This window comes from Panthera onca, chromosome E3, assembly GCF_046562875.1.
Source record: "Panthera onca isolate mPanOnc1 chromosome E3, mPanOnc1 haplotype 2, whole genome shotgun sequence".
Classification (NCBI taxonomy): Eukaryota; Metazoa; Chordata; class Mammalia; order Carnivora; family Felidae; genus Panthera; species Panthera onca.
The window spans coordinates 31,543,175-31,558,305 of record NC_138354.1 but is presented as its reverse complement, the minus strand read 5'-3'; the positions used below and the strand labels follow the sequence as shown (position 1 = coordinate 31,558,305).

The following is a 15,131-nucleotide window of genomic DNA, read 5'->3' as shown; positions in this document are numbered from 1 at the left end:
TTTCTGTTGCTTTTCCGAAAGAGCGAATTGCTTTGTTTCCTGAACGTGCAGTCGGCGTCTGGCGTGGGTACGCCTTTGATGCAGGCGGGGTCAGGGTGTGCTTCCTGTTCTGACGTTCGGCGAAGTCCACTGGTAGCGTGTGAGTGCTGATGGCCAGCCGCCGTGCTGTACCTGCTGTATGCCAGCCCCGGGGGTCCGATCTGCCTCCCCCGTTTAGTTAGGTCTCATCACCCGTGGGGCTCAACACAGCGCACTCAGCGGTGTGAGCAGGAGGAGGAGGGGCTCTGGGACCAAGGGGAGGAGCGAGGGTGCCAAGCCTGTGGCCTTTTCCCTGAACGAAGCGTGGACAAGATCCGGGTCCAAGAGTCCTCTTGAGTCTGCCCTTTTTTTGCCACCACAGGCAATATTTCACCCTGAGACCGTCAGAACACAGCCTTGGGCCGCCGACAGCGTCTTAAATCTGACTGTGCGTCGTGCGGAAAGTCCTGATTCAGATACGGGGGTGGGGGGTGGGGAGCCAGTCTGCCTGTCCGCAGCCCCTTGGCCGATTTCCATGGGGGTGTCAGCACGCGCTTCTGACGGGGTCAGACGACCTGGTTCGCACTCCCACCTGTGTGATTCACCGGATCCCAGAGCTTGGGCATGGCCCTTCTGCCCCCCGCACCTCTGATTCCTCGTTTGTGAGATGGGCTCATGGTAGGACCTACCTCGGAAACTCATTTTGAGGAAACTCTGCTTGATAGTTAGGTACAAAGCACTTAAAACACGTCACGCAGTAAGTACTCCTGTGTTCGATATTACTGTGCTTGCTGTTACTCTGTGTGCTTCTGCTGTGCAGATGTTTTTAGGTCGTGGGAGCCCTGTTACTCGTTAGACGGGCAGGGTTCACGGTTCCTTTGCCTTCCCCACACCCAGGTGCTTCACCAAATAGGGGGAGGCGGTTGAGGGCAGTTTAACGAGTGCAGACACCAGGGTACAGTTTGGGTCTGGAAGTCCAGATTCTCAGTTCCAGCCTTCCGTGTTTCCGGATTTGGGAAGCGAGATCACCTTGGAGGTCGTCCGTTACCACCTGCGCAGAGGCTCAGCGGTCCAGCAGGCTCTGTGAGCTCCCTGCCTCTGAGACCTGACACGCCTTCTCCGTCCAGATCCCAGTACCGCTTGTCGCCTTTGGGTGCGGCGAGTAACGTCTCTACCCTCTGCCCGGGAAGGAGGATGCGGGGTCCTGGACCTGTCCGCTCCCTTCGCACGTGAGGAAGCTGAGGCTCAGAAGGAACCCGGCTTTCCCAGGGACGTGCACAACATGGGGGGCAGCATGAGACCAGGACCCGGGTGCCCAGCGTGTGACCCCTCACCTGCCCCAAAGCACAGGGAGCCTCAGCTGCATGAGACAAGGAGCTGAGATAGGTTGTCACCCCGGGCTTGAGGTGAAGACACTGGTCTCTCTGGTGTCACCTCATAATGGAGAGTTCTAGTCATAGTTTTTCATGCCCGTGAGCTTGGAGGGTTTGCCCCGCAGTCACCTCTGGAGCTCACGCCAGCTCCGTGCCGTGGGAAGACGCGGTGGGAAAGGGATGGGCGGTGGGTCGGAGGAGGCCTCTCTGGGAACCGCCCGGGTCTGCAGAGCAGATCCGTGGGGAAATGCAGGCTGGACAAGAGGTAGACCAGAGCTCACCCACAAGGCAACCCAGAAGCCTGCAGTAGTAGAGCCTGGGACCCCTCTAAGGGCAGACACAGTTTGCATCTGGTGACGTCCCCACCGGGGCCCCAGGAGCCTGCTCTTCCAGGTAACCTCGGGGCCCTGCTCTCGTTCGTGGCCGTCACCTGACAGTTGAGAACGGCTTACCCTTCCGGGAGCAGAAGTGCATGTTAGCAGGGACTCTGGCGGCACCGCTGCGGGGAACTGGAGCCCCAGCTCAGTGGTTGTGGTGTGGGCTCTACACCGAGCCGTGACCTGGGCCTGCGTTCCACCTCCAGACCGCTCACCCACTAGCTCCGCGAGCTCAGGCCGACTCCTTAGCTTCTCCGTGCCTAACTCTCCAGCCGGAGAGGAGCCGAAGGGGCCTTGGAGGGAGCGGCACATGCATCAAAAGGTTCAGCAGAGTCTGGTCAGTCCACACTTACCAAGCACCTGCTGGATGCCAGATACTGTCACCAGGCACCGGAGACATTATTGTCATCACCGCACAAAAATAAAGGGGTAGGGAAGGCGCCAGAGTGGATAAGAGGGCCTCTTACTTGAGCATAAGGGACTTTGGGAAGAGATGGGGAGATGCTGACAGGAGCCATGCAGGTATCTGGATGGAGGGCATCCAGACGGAAGCAGCAAGTGCAAAGGCTCAGAGACAGAAGCAGGCTTGGCGTGTTCTGGGAGGTTCCCCAGTAATGAGAGTGGGTGGAGTGCATGCATTCCCCAATAGTGAGGGGAGTGGGCGGACATGGGACCCAGGAAGATGGGAGGAGCTGGGGCCTGGTGGCCTTGGTGCCGCAATGAGGACATGGGGATATTCTAGATGGGGAGCGTTGGGTGGGGCAGGAGGCGCTCTGGCCCCTCGTCTGCCAAGAGCCATGCCTGGTGCTCGGTACTGCAGATGGAGACGGCAGTGAGCAAACCATTCCGTGTCCTGGAGAAGCTCCTGGCCGACAGGAGAGACTTCCGTGTGGAGTGACATGAGGCCACTGTGCGCTTGGGTCCGGGGGCTGTGGCCAAAAGGCGGCAACCAGCTGTCCCAGGGGGTTGGGGGAAGCGCTTACGTTAGACAACAGAGCTTGAGTTGGGAGGCGACAGCCTCTTCCTGGGGTGTGGGACCAGAGCCCTGCCCAGGTGAGAGGGGGCGGCCGACAGGCCCGTGGCAGCTGGGTGACAGAGGGCCTTTGGTGCCGTGAGAGGGACCTTGAGGTTGACCTCGGAGGCCCCGGGGAGCCCCTGGAGGTTCTTGCCCAGGAAGTGGACGGGAGCGGAGCTTGAGGTGACTCCTCGCACGGGACACGGAAGCACCTCTGCCCAGTCACTGGGATGTTTATCCTGGAGGCCGAGAGGGGTTTAGGGTCTGCCCTTGACGTTCCACGACCGGCCCATTCTCAGCCCACCGCACTCAAGAGGCACTCTGGGGCCGCATGACCTGGTGGGTGTGCTCTGCAGCTCCCCCCCCACCCCCGCCCGTCCAGGTTCAATCCCAGCTCCGCCCGGACTCTTTGTGAGCCTAGCAGGCGTTCACCTCTCTGTGCCTCCGTCTCCCCAGCCGTGAGGTGGGGTGGTGGTCCCAGCCCTACAGGAGGCAGCCAGGAGTAAGGGGTAAATTCATGGAAAGCTCTCAGAGTGGTCCCTGTGAGGTGGGAGCATCAAACCGTCCCCGCCTTCCTCTCCCCTGCCGAGTTCCCCAGCCCCGATGTGCACCTGTTGTCTCCTTCACACCTCAGTGACTTCCAGCCTTAACCTGGGACTCTCCCCACAGCCCAGCTCCAGCCCTGCTTCAGTCTGTCCACGCCTCCACCCAGCTTCCTCAGTCCTGCTTGCCACCTCCCCCAGACCCTCATCCTCAGGTCTCCCTCCTCCCTCCCCCTCGGGAGGCTCCCCTGGCCCCTGGGCCTCCCCCCTGCCTCCCCCTTGGGAGGCTCCCCTCGCCCCTGGGCCCTCATCCCTGGGCCTCCTTCCTGCCTCCATCTATGGAAATCCCACTCACCTCCCCAGACCAAGGCCCAGAGTGCCTTTTGCTTCCCAAACCCTCTCCCACATCAGGCTGGCTAGAAGGAAACACCACCTTCCCCTAGAAGCTCTTCTGTTTTGCCACAGTTTTGTTAATGAAATGCCTGCCTGTTGTCCACCACTGGGCCCGAGCGCTGGTGCTGTGACTTGTCATGAGTCTCGTGGGCCCCCAGCTCAGCGCTGGGCCCATCGGCCTCCTGGAAACATTAGAAGAACAAAGGGATTCTAGCTTGCATCTCTCGGGGAGCTTTCATGGTGGCCTCTTCTGGCATCTTCTCCCCACAGGCCCTGGTGCAGCCTGGCGTCTAGGGAGCGCAGCTGGCGAAGGGAGTCCAGTGTCTGGTGCCTGCCGGCTGCTTGGATGTATGAACGATGTGTAGAGCATCTCCTGGCCATGGGCTGTCGGAGAGGGAGACTGTGACGTCCGTAGGGTTACGCCTGTCTCTTGGATTGCTCTGTCCTTCCTGGCCCATCACTGACTACTTGCTTGGTGATTGATGCTGGGCTTGAGCTGCTGGGGTGAAGTAATTATACTCACCAGGATGTTGCTCCCCTTGTCCCTTCAGAAGGGCAGTGACTCTGACTCCTGAATTTGTGGGTGTCTGTGGAGACTGAGTCCTCCCCAGGGACACCTTAGAGACACATCGCAGGCTTTCTCTCCCTCCCCTGCCCGAACTCTCCAGATGAAGCCTTCTCCTTCCCCTCTTTGCTTCTGCATTCCAGCGCAGGAGCACCTGGGAAACAGCCTAAACGAGGCCTCTTTGAACCAGCCAGGTCACTCGTCCGGCTGTTCAGCCCCGGTGTGATCCTCGGGACACCCTCCCCCACCCCCTGCCGTGGCCGCTTGGAGCCCGTTCTCAGCGTGAAGATGAGAAGCACAGTTACCTTTTCCAAGTTTGCACCCTTATTGTTACCCTGAGTTAATCAAGTAGAGATGCTTCGTGTAGGTTCGCTAAAGATACCCGGTCAGAGGCTTACACAAGGGGCTCGGTGGCGTTCAGGAAGCTGTACGGGGGTCCATCGTGTGCGACAATTCATTGCTCTCGGTTGCCTCCATGGAAAGTGTTGAAAGTGGCAGTTGCGTGAATTTTCTCTCCTCACTTCCCAATTAGCGATTGCATAACAGTCTCCCTGGAAACAAGTGCTCAGGCATCGCACCCAGAACACAGCAGAGCTTGCTGCTTTGCAGCCCGCAAGCTGTGCCTGCTGCGGGGGGCGCTGAGGCCTGTCCCCGTGTCCCAGGAGGGCGGGCCTGGGCCTGCGGCCTCCATCAGCGGCGTCTGCACCTCCCGGCTGACCCATAAGTGAAAGAAGAAAGGAGGGTTTTCAGTACCCCTGAGATACAACCCAGTGACAGAGACCAAACAGAGCTCGTCAAGTCTGAGAGTCAGAATTGCTTTTCTGTCTCAGGGAAGGAGTAGCTGATGGTCACTCTCTTGCTCGGAAACACCCATGGTCCCGAGGGTAGAGTCCACGTTCTCTAACTTGACCTCCTGGCCCGCCCCTGCCGGCTCCCCCGCCTTGTTCCTGCATCTGGGCTCCGTCCCGCCGCGGCCCTTGGCCCGTCCTGGCTGTTCCCTGACCGGCACCTTTCTGTCCCCCTGCCTGAGAGCAGACGGATGCGCATGGGCCCAGGAAGCAGGCGCAGGAGTTGTGAGCCGACTTCGCCCTCTGCCTCCGCCTCCTCTCTCCAAAGCGCCGTCTCCGCGGGCCTCTGTGGATTAAAGCGCCTATGGAAGAGGCGCTCCCCGGGGGAGTGGTAACCACCCCCACCCCCACCACCCGGACCAGTCTGTCTTCTTTCCTCCTGTCAGCCCACACCCATCTCTCCCGGAGCACTCACTGGGATGTATTCGTCTGCCCGCTCCTGGTCTCCTTCCCCAGGAGCCTCGAAGCTCCTCGAGGGCAGGGGCCCCGTGTGTTAACCAGTGCACATTCTTTCGAGGCACGCCGCCTTGGACAAAGGCAGGCATACCCCGAACACCAGTGAGCGTGTCATGCGTGAATCCGCAGAATTGGCCCGAGTGCCTCTCCCGGCACGTGGCGCAAATCTGGAACTCTGTGGCTTTGGGCAGCCAAGTTAATCTCTCATTCAGGGCACACCTGGTGCAGAGAGGGTGGCTCCGGTGGCCCTCCTTCCTGCAGGTGGTTCTGCCACTTGCCCGCGTGGCCTCCGCACTCCCAGAGGAAGACGAGAGGGGGGGAGGGTCGCAGGGTGCTTGCCTTTTTGTGGCAAGCCCTGGACGTGCTTGCCTCACATGACATCCACCAGGCCCGGTCCGTGGCTCCCACCTCACCACAAGGACACTGGGAATCTTGTCTTCCTTGTTCCCAGGAAGAAGAAATGGGCTGGGTGAGCCAGTCCCCTCAGAATTGGGCCTGGGAGGGACTGTCCTAGCCAGAGGATCCTCATGCTGGGCGCCTTGGGAGTCTAATCAGTGTTCCGGAATTCTCCAGCCAGTGACACAGTGTCAGATCAGCTGACTCTGGAGTAGCTGCTTCTCAACAAGACCTGAGCTGCTCACTCCTCCTGATGGAACCAGACCTCCAATTTATTTTATAAAATGCCATGACATTCTTCGATGAAAATAAAAACGGACTCTGGAAATGCACAGTCACTTCTGCCCACCTGGCAGGCAGCTCCCAGGAAGGGTGGCCCCAGGGCAGGTCCCCTCAGGGGGTGGGGGGGGGGGGGATTTGGCTGAGAAGGCCAGCCCAGGGAAGACCATGCCAGAAAGTGGAGAGGCTGGGGGGGCTGAGTGTTTGCTCTAGGAAGCGTGGCTTATTGTCTTGTTTACAGTGTGCCATCGTTTTTAAAATTGCTGCTCTTGATGTGATGGTGTCCTTGTCTTCTCGAGACTCAAAATGAAATTAACCTTTCTGGAGGAAGGCAAATGCTCATAGTAAGATAGCCCTGAGTGTTCCTTTCAGAGGCGGAGGCGAGGACTGAGCCCCAGCACTGCTAATGGCTCTAGGGTCACAAAACAATAGGGCCACCACAGCTCAGGAGGGGGCCCCCAGAGGAGTCTGGCAGGTTCCTTGAGCTGGCTTCCATCCCCTCCCTTCACTTCTCACACTGCAGCCCCAGGAGCCCAACCAACGAATGGAAATTTGTCCTGTCCCCTTAAGCACTGAACCGACCCTGTGGGGACAGGCTCTGACAGGACAGTGATCTCCTCCAGGGCGCCCCCATGTGACAAGTGGAGTCTCTGAAGAACCAGCTCCCGGCCTTCTGTCTTCTCCCTGCCTGAGGGCATTTGGAGGCTAGCCTCCTTTCCTCCATACCACTCCCCCTCTGGGGTCTTTGTCCTCTCTCCTTGGACTTGGCAACAGCTTTCCAGCCACTCTGCCTGGTGGCCTGCTTCTCCGCCCCTGAATTCATCCCCTATGTTTATTCTATTATCTTGCAGTGAATGCTTATGGGGCTTCTCATGATCTCCACACACTGCATTGGGCTCTGTGATACTGGGGGGGGAACCAGACAGGTAATGGCCCTGCCTCCCTGGGACGTAGATCGTTCAAGGAAGGTGGGGAAGCTAGAGGCACATGATGAAGCAGTGGTGAGGACCTTGAAGAACAGAGAACAGGACATCGTTAGCAGGGGTATCCTGGAGGGTCTCTCAGTGGTGGGGGCACAAGAGTAGAGACTTAAATGTCAAGGTATTCCAGGCCAAGAGGACGGCTTGGGAAAGGCCTAAAGCATCAGGAGCATGGGTCATCACCTCATGCACATAGAAGTTGCTGGTGGATCGGCATCAGTCACGGCCTCCAGAAGATACCAGGGGCTTAGCCTGGGTTGTCCTGAATGAGGTGGGCCCATCCTTGCCGCCATTTTATGGATGGGAAGCCTGAGGCTCCCACTGGTTTAGCCACCTGAGCGTAGATGGCAGTGTGGGCCACCCTCCCCTCCTGAGGGACTGTCATCTGGTGTGATCATCCTGCAGTGCGGTCTCTTGGATGGTTTTCTAGGGGCCCACGGAGGCCAGGGGACCAGGGAGAGCAGGCCGGCAGACATGCTGGGTCTGTGCTTCCGGCCAACGAGGGCAGGACTGCTTAGCTCTGAAATCGTACCAAAGCCCTTAGTGGTGAAGTATCACGGTGGCTATCATTTTCTGTAAGATACCTTCACCAAAAGCAACGGTGAGGCAAACGCGGAAAAGGGCTAAGACTTTATTAGATAAAGGGTTATGGGGATTTGTGGTACCATTTGCTCCACTTTATGCAATTTCCAGAATAAAAAAAAAAAAAAAGTAAAAATGAAAGGACAGTCACGGGAAAAAAAGGTCTTTCGTGAACGGTTCTGCCCTCTTCCCTGCCCCACGGAGCTCTGCCAAAATCACGGGCGAGGACTCATGAAGCAGATTGAGACCCGAGGGAAGCGATGTCCCTGGTAGAGGTTGGCAGTTGGGCACCAGCGCCGAGGTGACAGGCTTCCTTCCCTCTGCACGATACATGGCTTCAGCCAGAGCTGACCCCACAGGTGGAATTTCTCTGAACTGAGTTCTGTCTTAGGGAAGCCTGTGGTTTGCAGGACCTGTAGGTTTCTCTTCTATAAATTGGAGAATGTCTTCTGGATTGGGGGTGGCTCTGACTGTGCACTGGTTGGAGACCTGGGGCCCTGCCCATCTGTCTCCCGATTCTGAGCCCTCGGGCATGTGCCTTTTTCTTTCTGAGCCTCCGTCTCCAGCGTCAGATGGGAGCGTGAAGCCCAAGGAAAGAGCTCAGTGCACAGCGTGAGTAAAGATCCCGCAAATACCCACGCTTGCTCTGAATGGCTCAGGGAAAACTTGCCCACACGTCAAGTTCGGTGCTGCCACGTCGGGTTTTCTCAGGGGCTGGTTAGGGTTCCAGGGCCCGGCGCTCTGGAGCAATGAGTTCTTGGAAGGATTTGGGATTCTTCCAGGGTGATCATCTTTCCACCACGTCACTCCTGTCCCTGGGACCTTGGTGAGAAGAGGCACTGAGACCAGGGAAAATAGACACTATCCACCCCTGGGTAGCTTCCTCCCACCTTCATTTTGAGCATTCTGGCCTCCCTAGGATCCTGTTGCCCAGCCCAGCCCCATAGGCAGAGTGGGGAGCCTTCCCCCATCTCCCCTTCTTGCTTGAGAGGGTGTTAAGTATTCCCTGCTGCAAAAACGGAGAGACTTGTGGGGCTCACAGGCTCCTTGGTGGTCCTCCGACAGCCTCTCAGGCGGGCCTGTGGGCTTCTCGCGCCCCTTAGAACTTAGGCCCGATGGACTCCGTTTGGCACTATGTGGCCACGTGAACCCCCTTCCCCAGAAGGAGCATCTCAGTGCCTAATGAGGGGTCAAAACTCAGAAGCCATAGAGCAGCACCTGGCCATCAGACCAGGAACGCAGCACAAGTGGCTGCAGCTTGTGCCATGACCGGCTGTTGCTCTCTGGCCCGGCGCGCCTCCCGCCAGGCCGCGGGAGCCCGGAGCCCCTGTCTGGGGCCGCGCTAGGCCGGGACTTGGAGTGGCTTTGGCAGCCCTTAGTGCTCTCACCCTCTGGAGGAGGGCCGTGCTGAGGCGGCTCGCGGGGGGTGGCCCTGGGCAGGAACCCCTTGCTGTGACCTGGAAGGGATCCGGGGAGCCTGCCGGCCACAGAAGCTCTGTGACCTTTCCTCCCACCCCATGTCCTGGAAGGGCTGCCGGGTGAAATACGGGATGCCCGGCGAAATATGAATCTCAGATAAACAGTGAGTAATTTCTTAGTTCCAGTGTGTGGCGTAGAGTTGAATACTGAAACATTATTGAATCATGAATTATTGAATATTGAGTTATGAATACTGAAAAATTATGCGTTGTTTATCTGAAACTCAGATATCGCCAGGCATCCTGTGTTTTCATTTGCCAAATTGGGCAGCACTAAAAGAATCCCCCTGCCGTGCTAAGGTCCTTGGCAGGGCCTTGTGGGGACTCTTCTCCCGAAATTCGGGCACATACCGGGATCGGGTGCCTCTGGGCACGGCCTCATTCAGCTGACTGTTGACGGAGCCCCTCTTTGAGGTCACCTCCATGCCGGCACAGGACAGAGGGCGGGGCTGAGGGCCATGCTCCATCCGTGGGACCTCGTGCACACTTCACCCAGACCCTCTTAGGCTGCCACTTCCTCATTTGTCACGTGAGAATAGTCCCCTCTCTTCTCATGTTCTTGTGAGGTCGGATGACCTCATTCCTCCCCCTGCCCTCTCTCTCCCCTTCCCTTACTCACCTCATGTGGTTCTTCCATCTAGGAAGAGCATCACTCTCACAGAGAAGGAGTCTCCTGCCCCCACGCTGGCCAGGGTTTCTTTGTCATGAGCCACGGCCCCCCAGTGCAGATCCGCATGAGCAGGACAGGCCACACAATCTCTGGGGCCCCTTGCTTCGATATCGTTAAGGATTTCAACCCTGGGACGGCAGACCGTCACCCAGTTGTAGTTCTTGGCAGGCATGCTTGGGCCACCAGCCCCGCCGCCGAGGGCCAAGCAGCCACGACGGTGGAGGGTCAGAGGACGGAGCCCCAGAACACCGAGGGTAGAGACTGCATAGACCTGGGGCCCTGTGCCTGCCTCCCGAGCCATGTTGCACAGCCCCCAGCCTGGCATGGTCCCGTGCTGCCCGGTATCCTGGTTTTTCAAGGGAAGATGGAACTTCTCAGTACAGTCTTTCTTCTTTCTTTTTTTAATCTTTTTTTTTTTTTTGTGCTTATTTATTTGGAGAGAGAGAGAATATGCACGTGCCATTGGGGGAGGGGCAGAGAGAGGAGAGAGAATCCCGAGCAGACACGTGTCAGCACAGAGCCTGACGTGGGGCTTGATCTCACAAACCATGAGATCGTGACCCGGGCCAAAATCAGGAATCAGACGCTGAACCAGCTGAGCCACCCAAGTGCCCCATCAGTAAAATCTTTCTTAAATAGTGATGACTGATTCATATTTTAGAAACTTCCTATGATGGTAAATCAAACACTGTCTCTGGGAAGCAGCTTGGACCTGTGTGGTGCCTGGATTTATCTGTGAGTCCTACACTGGCCTGTGACCTCCACCAGCAACACAGCAGTGACCGGCTTTGCTCACTGTTAGGTCCCCTGGCCCCTTCACCGCCTTGGCACATTGTAGGTCCTCTGTAAACAACAGACACGGTTGCTAAGACTTCATTTATTCATGGGAACACACTGTAGGTGGTTTCATGGATCTGTTGTCCCCCTCTCAGTAATAATATCATGAACGTTTTCCCTGTTGATTCAACAGGATCGCACGTGGGAAGCCTTACGTACACCCTTTCCTCGCGACAGTCGCTCAGGTCGACTTCAGCCGTCTGGGTGGTGATGACCGGTCGCTGTATCTTCTATGGGTGGTTTTCGGAAGAGGGAAGAGTGAGCGCCTGAGCAGCCCTGTGTGTCTGTTTTCTCAGGATGCCAAGTTTGTGGAGGAGCGGAGGAAGCAGCTGCAGAACTACCTGCGCAGCGTCATGAATAAGGTCATCCAGGTGGCCCCCGAGTTTGCCGCCAGCCCCAAGAAGGAGACACTGGTGCAGCTGATGCCCTTCTTTGTGTAAGTACTGTTCACGTGGGCTCTCCGCCCAGCACTTCCTCCTCCCCCTCCTCCGAGGTTGGCAGGCGAAGTGCATGGCCATCGTTGACACACCGGGGCCCAGGTGTTGTTCCCCGAGCCGCATGAGCTGAGGCGCTGTGCACTTCCGAAAGGGCTTCAAGACAGCGGGTCAGCCGATGAGCGCTGTTGAGCTGAGGTTTGCAAATAAATGCAGGCCTGCGTGGCTTTCTACTTTCCACCTTTCGATCAAAGCAGAGAGTAATTTTCTCTGCAGCTCACAGAATCTTCCAGAACCAAATCAGCCTGTCACCATTGCTTCAGCGGGTAATGGATGCAAGGGAAAATTCTCAGACTCCCACTGCTGCTGACTTAAGTAATACTAATATGAAAATAACTTTAAGTGTGAGCTAACTTAAAAAATTAGGTATACATTTCTCATTCTTATATCTCTTATAAAAGTGAACAGGAATTGAAAGATGTTTGTTGACGTGTCAAGCACTTACAAAATCATCACAATTTAAAACTGTCAGCACAACAGATACTGATGTTGTTTTGAAACCGAAGCTTTGCTCGCGTTGGCCTGGAGCACACTCCTTCCTTTGCTGTGTGCGGTGCCCGTGTGTCTGGGGGCCAGCTCCATGCCCCACACTCTTCTCTGGTCACATTGCTGGGGACATGTCTGTGCAGCACCTTGGGGCAAGTGGCCGTCCCTTGGTGTCACTACTTGATCTCTGAGGAGTCTGCTATACCATAGAACTGGAACAGAGATGATGGAATAGTTGTTTTTTTTTAGAGCCTTCAGATGCTATAGAACATAATCGTATCATTTCTAGAATGTTAGCATCATAGGGAAACTCAAGATGTAAAACTCTGTACGGCAAACCTGTGGATCTCCAAAAGTGGGATTGGGACCCATTAGTTGAGATGCACTGGTTGGGACTGTGTGACGTGCTGGGGTGAAATAAGTGTTTCTTTTCAGCGTAGCTCTCGAGAACAGTCCACTGAAGGTCCAGGGGTCTGTCCTCATTAACGGTGATGCTCTGACCTCAGATGGGCTTACCCTGTTTATGTCTGCCTTGGGCCCCACCTCCCGGCATTTCCAGCTTGAACTTCCGACCAGGCCGACGTTGGCCAGCTGCCCCTCTCGATTGCAGCTTGCGCATGTTTTCCTGATTTTTTCAGGGCTTTTGTAAGAAGACAAAATTTGTATTCTGCATCTGGTAAAAGGCACCTTTTTTTTCTTTTATTTTTTTAAGGGTATATTTTTGAGAGAGAGTGCAAGTGGGGGGTAGGGGAAGAAAGAGGGAGGCAGAGGATCCAAAGCAGGCTCCCCACTGACAGCAGAAAGCCTGACGCCGGGGCTCGAACTCCCAAACCACGAGACCACGACCTGAGCCAAAGTCAGACGCTCAACTGACAGAGCCACCCAGGTGCCCCACAAGCCACCTTTTTTTCTAAACGCTCACTATGGAAAACCACACTTTGCGTTCATTCCCTGGTGATGCTGGGGCTTAGTCTCGCTGTTTGGAAAGCGCCGTAATGGTTTGTGAGGGGAGTTCCCATTCTTTTAAAGGCAGCCGCCTGGCCTGCGATATGTGTTGGAAATTAACCTGTCCCTGAGTCCTGTGAGTTTGGGCTAAATTCCCCAGTGAAAACCAAGTTAGGCGGTCCTAAGACCCTGATGCGAAGCCAGGCCGCCTGCCCCAGTCTGAGGAGAAGAGACTGCTCGCAGGCCAGCTGGCGTCCCTCCTGCCTGCCGTGGGCAGCCCGGGTTTCTCTGATTGGGCTTTTACCAAACAGCGGCCTGCGGGATCATGGAAACTGTATGTTCACCGAGCAGCTCAGTGTGCTGTGGGAGCTCGGCCGTGCGGTTATGTTCATCAGAGCTGAGGGAGAAACCTTCTGTGTCTAATTGGCACAGAGAACAGAAAAGCACAAAGAATCTCAGTCAGAGATTGTGGCAGATGACGCCATGTTGACGCCAGACTTCGCGGAAACGCTAGCCTAGACCCCGGTCGGAATTAAACCACTTGCTCCCCTTGGCTTTCCCGGGGCCCAGAGGACGCTGCCCGGCCCATGTCTGTCTTTTGTGAGTGAGGTGGGGATTCCGGGTTGGAGTGTGTAGATTGGTTCATTTTGGGGTAGACAGAAGGTGAGCAGCGGCCCGATTTGTCGCTGCTGGTAAGTCTCCTTGCGATGATCTCCTGCCTGTGCGTGCCTGGCGCTCAGCTCACATCTCGCCCTGAGGAATTTCTGATTTGAAAAACCCAAATCTCTCTTGGTTAAGGGCATAAACCCTACAAAGGATAATTATTCTCATAAGGCTCGACAGACGTCCTCGGTTCTTTCAAATGCTGACTCAGGATTCTAAAAGCCCCTTTTAGCTACTGAACAGAAGTAGGCGTGTTTACTAAGGAAGGTGCCTCCGGTCCCCCTCCATGTGCTGACTGCTGACTACAGGCACCGGCTCAGGGGTCCCCTACTTGAACTCATCTTCCCAGTCTTCCTGAGAACCTATTAGGTGGCACCCTATAAACCTGCCGATAAAATGGCAATTTTGTAAGGTTCCACTCAAAACTGCTGAGCAGAGCGAGGCCCAGAGAGGTCCCCCGCTGACCCCAGGGTTACCCAGCCAGCGCACGGGGAGCCCCGGGTGTTCAGTGCCACATCCCGTGTTTCGGGGTAAAACTTGGAGCCTGTGGAATGAGCCCGCCCCGCCCCCACCCCCGATCTTTTATCTGACCAGTCCAGTGGAGTTTTGGTTTTTGTTTACTTTTACTGAAGTGTCCCCAACCTCAGAATAGCAGTGTCAAATCACGTATCAGGCTCCTCTGGAAAACTGAGACTTGGTCCTCTCGTGTTAGGGACTGCACATGTGTGTCCTCCCCAAAGTCATGCGTGGAAGCCCTAACCCCAGCGTGATGGTATTTGGAAGTGGGGGTTGGGGGAGGTAATGAGGTTGACAGGAAGTCATAAGGGCGACACGATGGGATTAGCGCCCTTACGAGGAGAGGAGGAGGCGCTGGCGTTTGCTCGCTCGCTCGCTCTGCCACGTGAGGAGACCGTGAGCGGCAGCCATCTGCAAGCCAGGAAGAGAGCCTTCACCCGGAACTAAATCTGCCAGCACTTTGGCTCTTAGCCTCCAGAACTGTGAGAAATCAGTGTCTGTTGTTTGCGTAAGCCACCGCAGTCCGTGGTATTGTGTCACGGCGGGGGCAGACGCATATGCCCCCGTTCAGCGCCCCGCCACCCTTGGCTGCCGTGGAGCAGTGCTGCCTGCCCTCACCGAGACACCCGCCCCGTTGCCTCCTGGACCCTGAGCCGAGCCTTCCCCTTCCCCTGTTGGCCTTTGGCTGCTTTTCTCCTACGCTCGTTTGCGTTTCCTGCCTGGCCCCCAGCAGACACTCGGGCGCGCAGTCCTGCCTCTCACCCGCCGCTCAGACGGCCTCTCCATACAGGCCGGATGGGAGACCGGACCCTGTGTCACCCAAGGTGCCTTCGGTTTGCACGCTGCTCTCGCGCGTTTTCTGAGAGCTGCCCCACTGCCAAACTTCCGAAAGGTGGTCCCTCTCTGATTTGGGGTGGGCGAGGGGCGGAGGGCAGGGGACTCAAAGCTGGTGCGTAGAACTTGCTCCGTTTCCTTCATAAATCTTCCCTAGAGCCTTTAGGCTTGTGGGGTCCAGCATCCAGCAGGAGCCGCTTTTGCACGCGCGTCTCCACTTTGTTTTTCTTCTTTCGGGTGTCAGTATTGCTCTGTGTTCTGCAAGGGGCATCCCGACCTCCAAGCAATCTGCCATCTGCTCCGATCTGGGAGCTGAAGAATCGGCTGGTCGGATCTGTTCTCCAAACCTCCCCGCCTCCCACCGCCGTCCCCGCCAGGGCCGGC

The 15,131-nt window shown here is 56.7% G+C and overlaps 1 protein-coding gene across 4 annotated transcripts in view; it reads left to right on the top strand.

Moving 5' to 3' along the window:
• SNX29 (sorting nexin 29) overlaps positions 1-15,131 on the top strand; it is a 497,129-nt gene that overhangs the window by 444,432 nt on the left and 37,566 nt on the right. For all 4 annotated transcript variants that reach the window (XM_060648527.3, XM_060648525.3, XM_060648528.3 and 1 more), the window contains one exon: positions 11,106-11,245. In XM_060648527.3, coding sequence (XP_060504510.2) covers positions 11,106-11,245 — 140 coding nt within the window. The remainder of the gene's footprint in view (positions 1-11,105; positions 11,246-15,131) is intronic.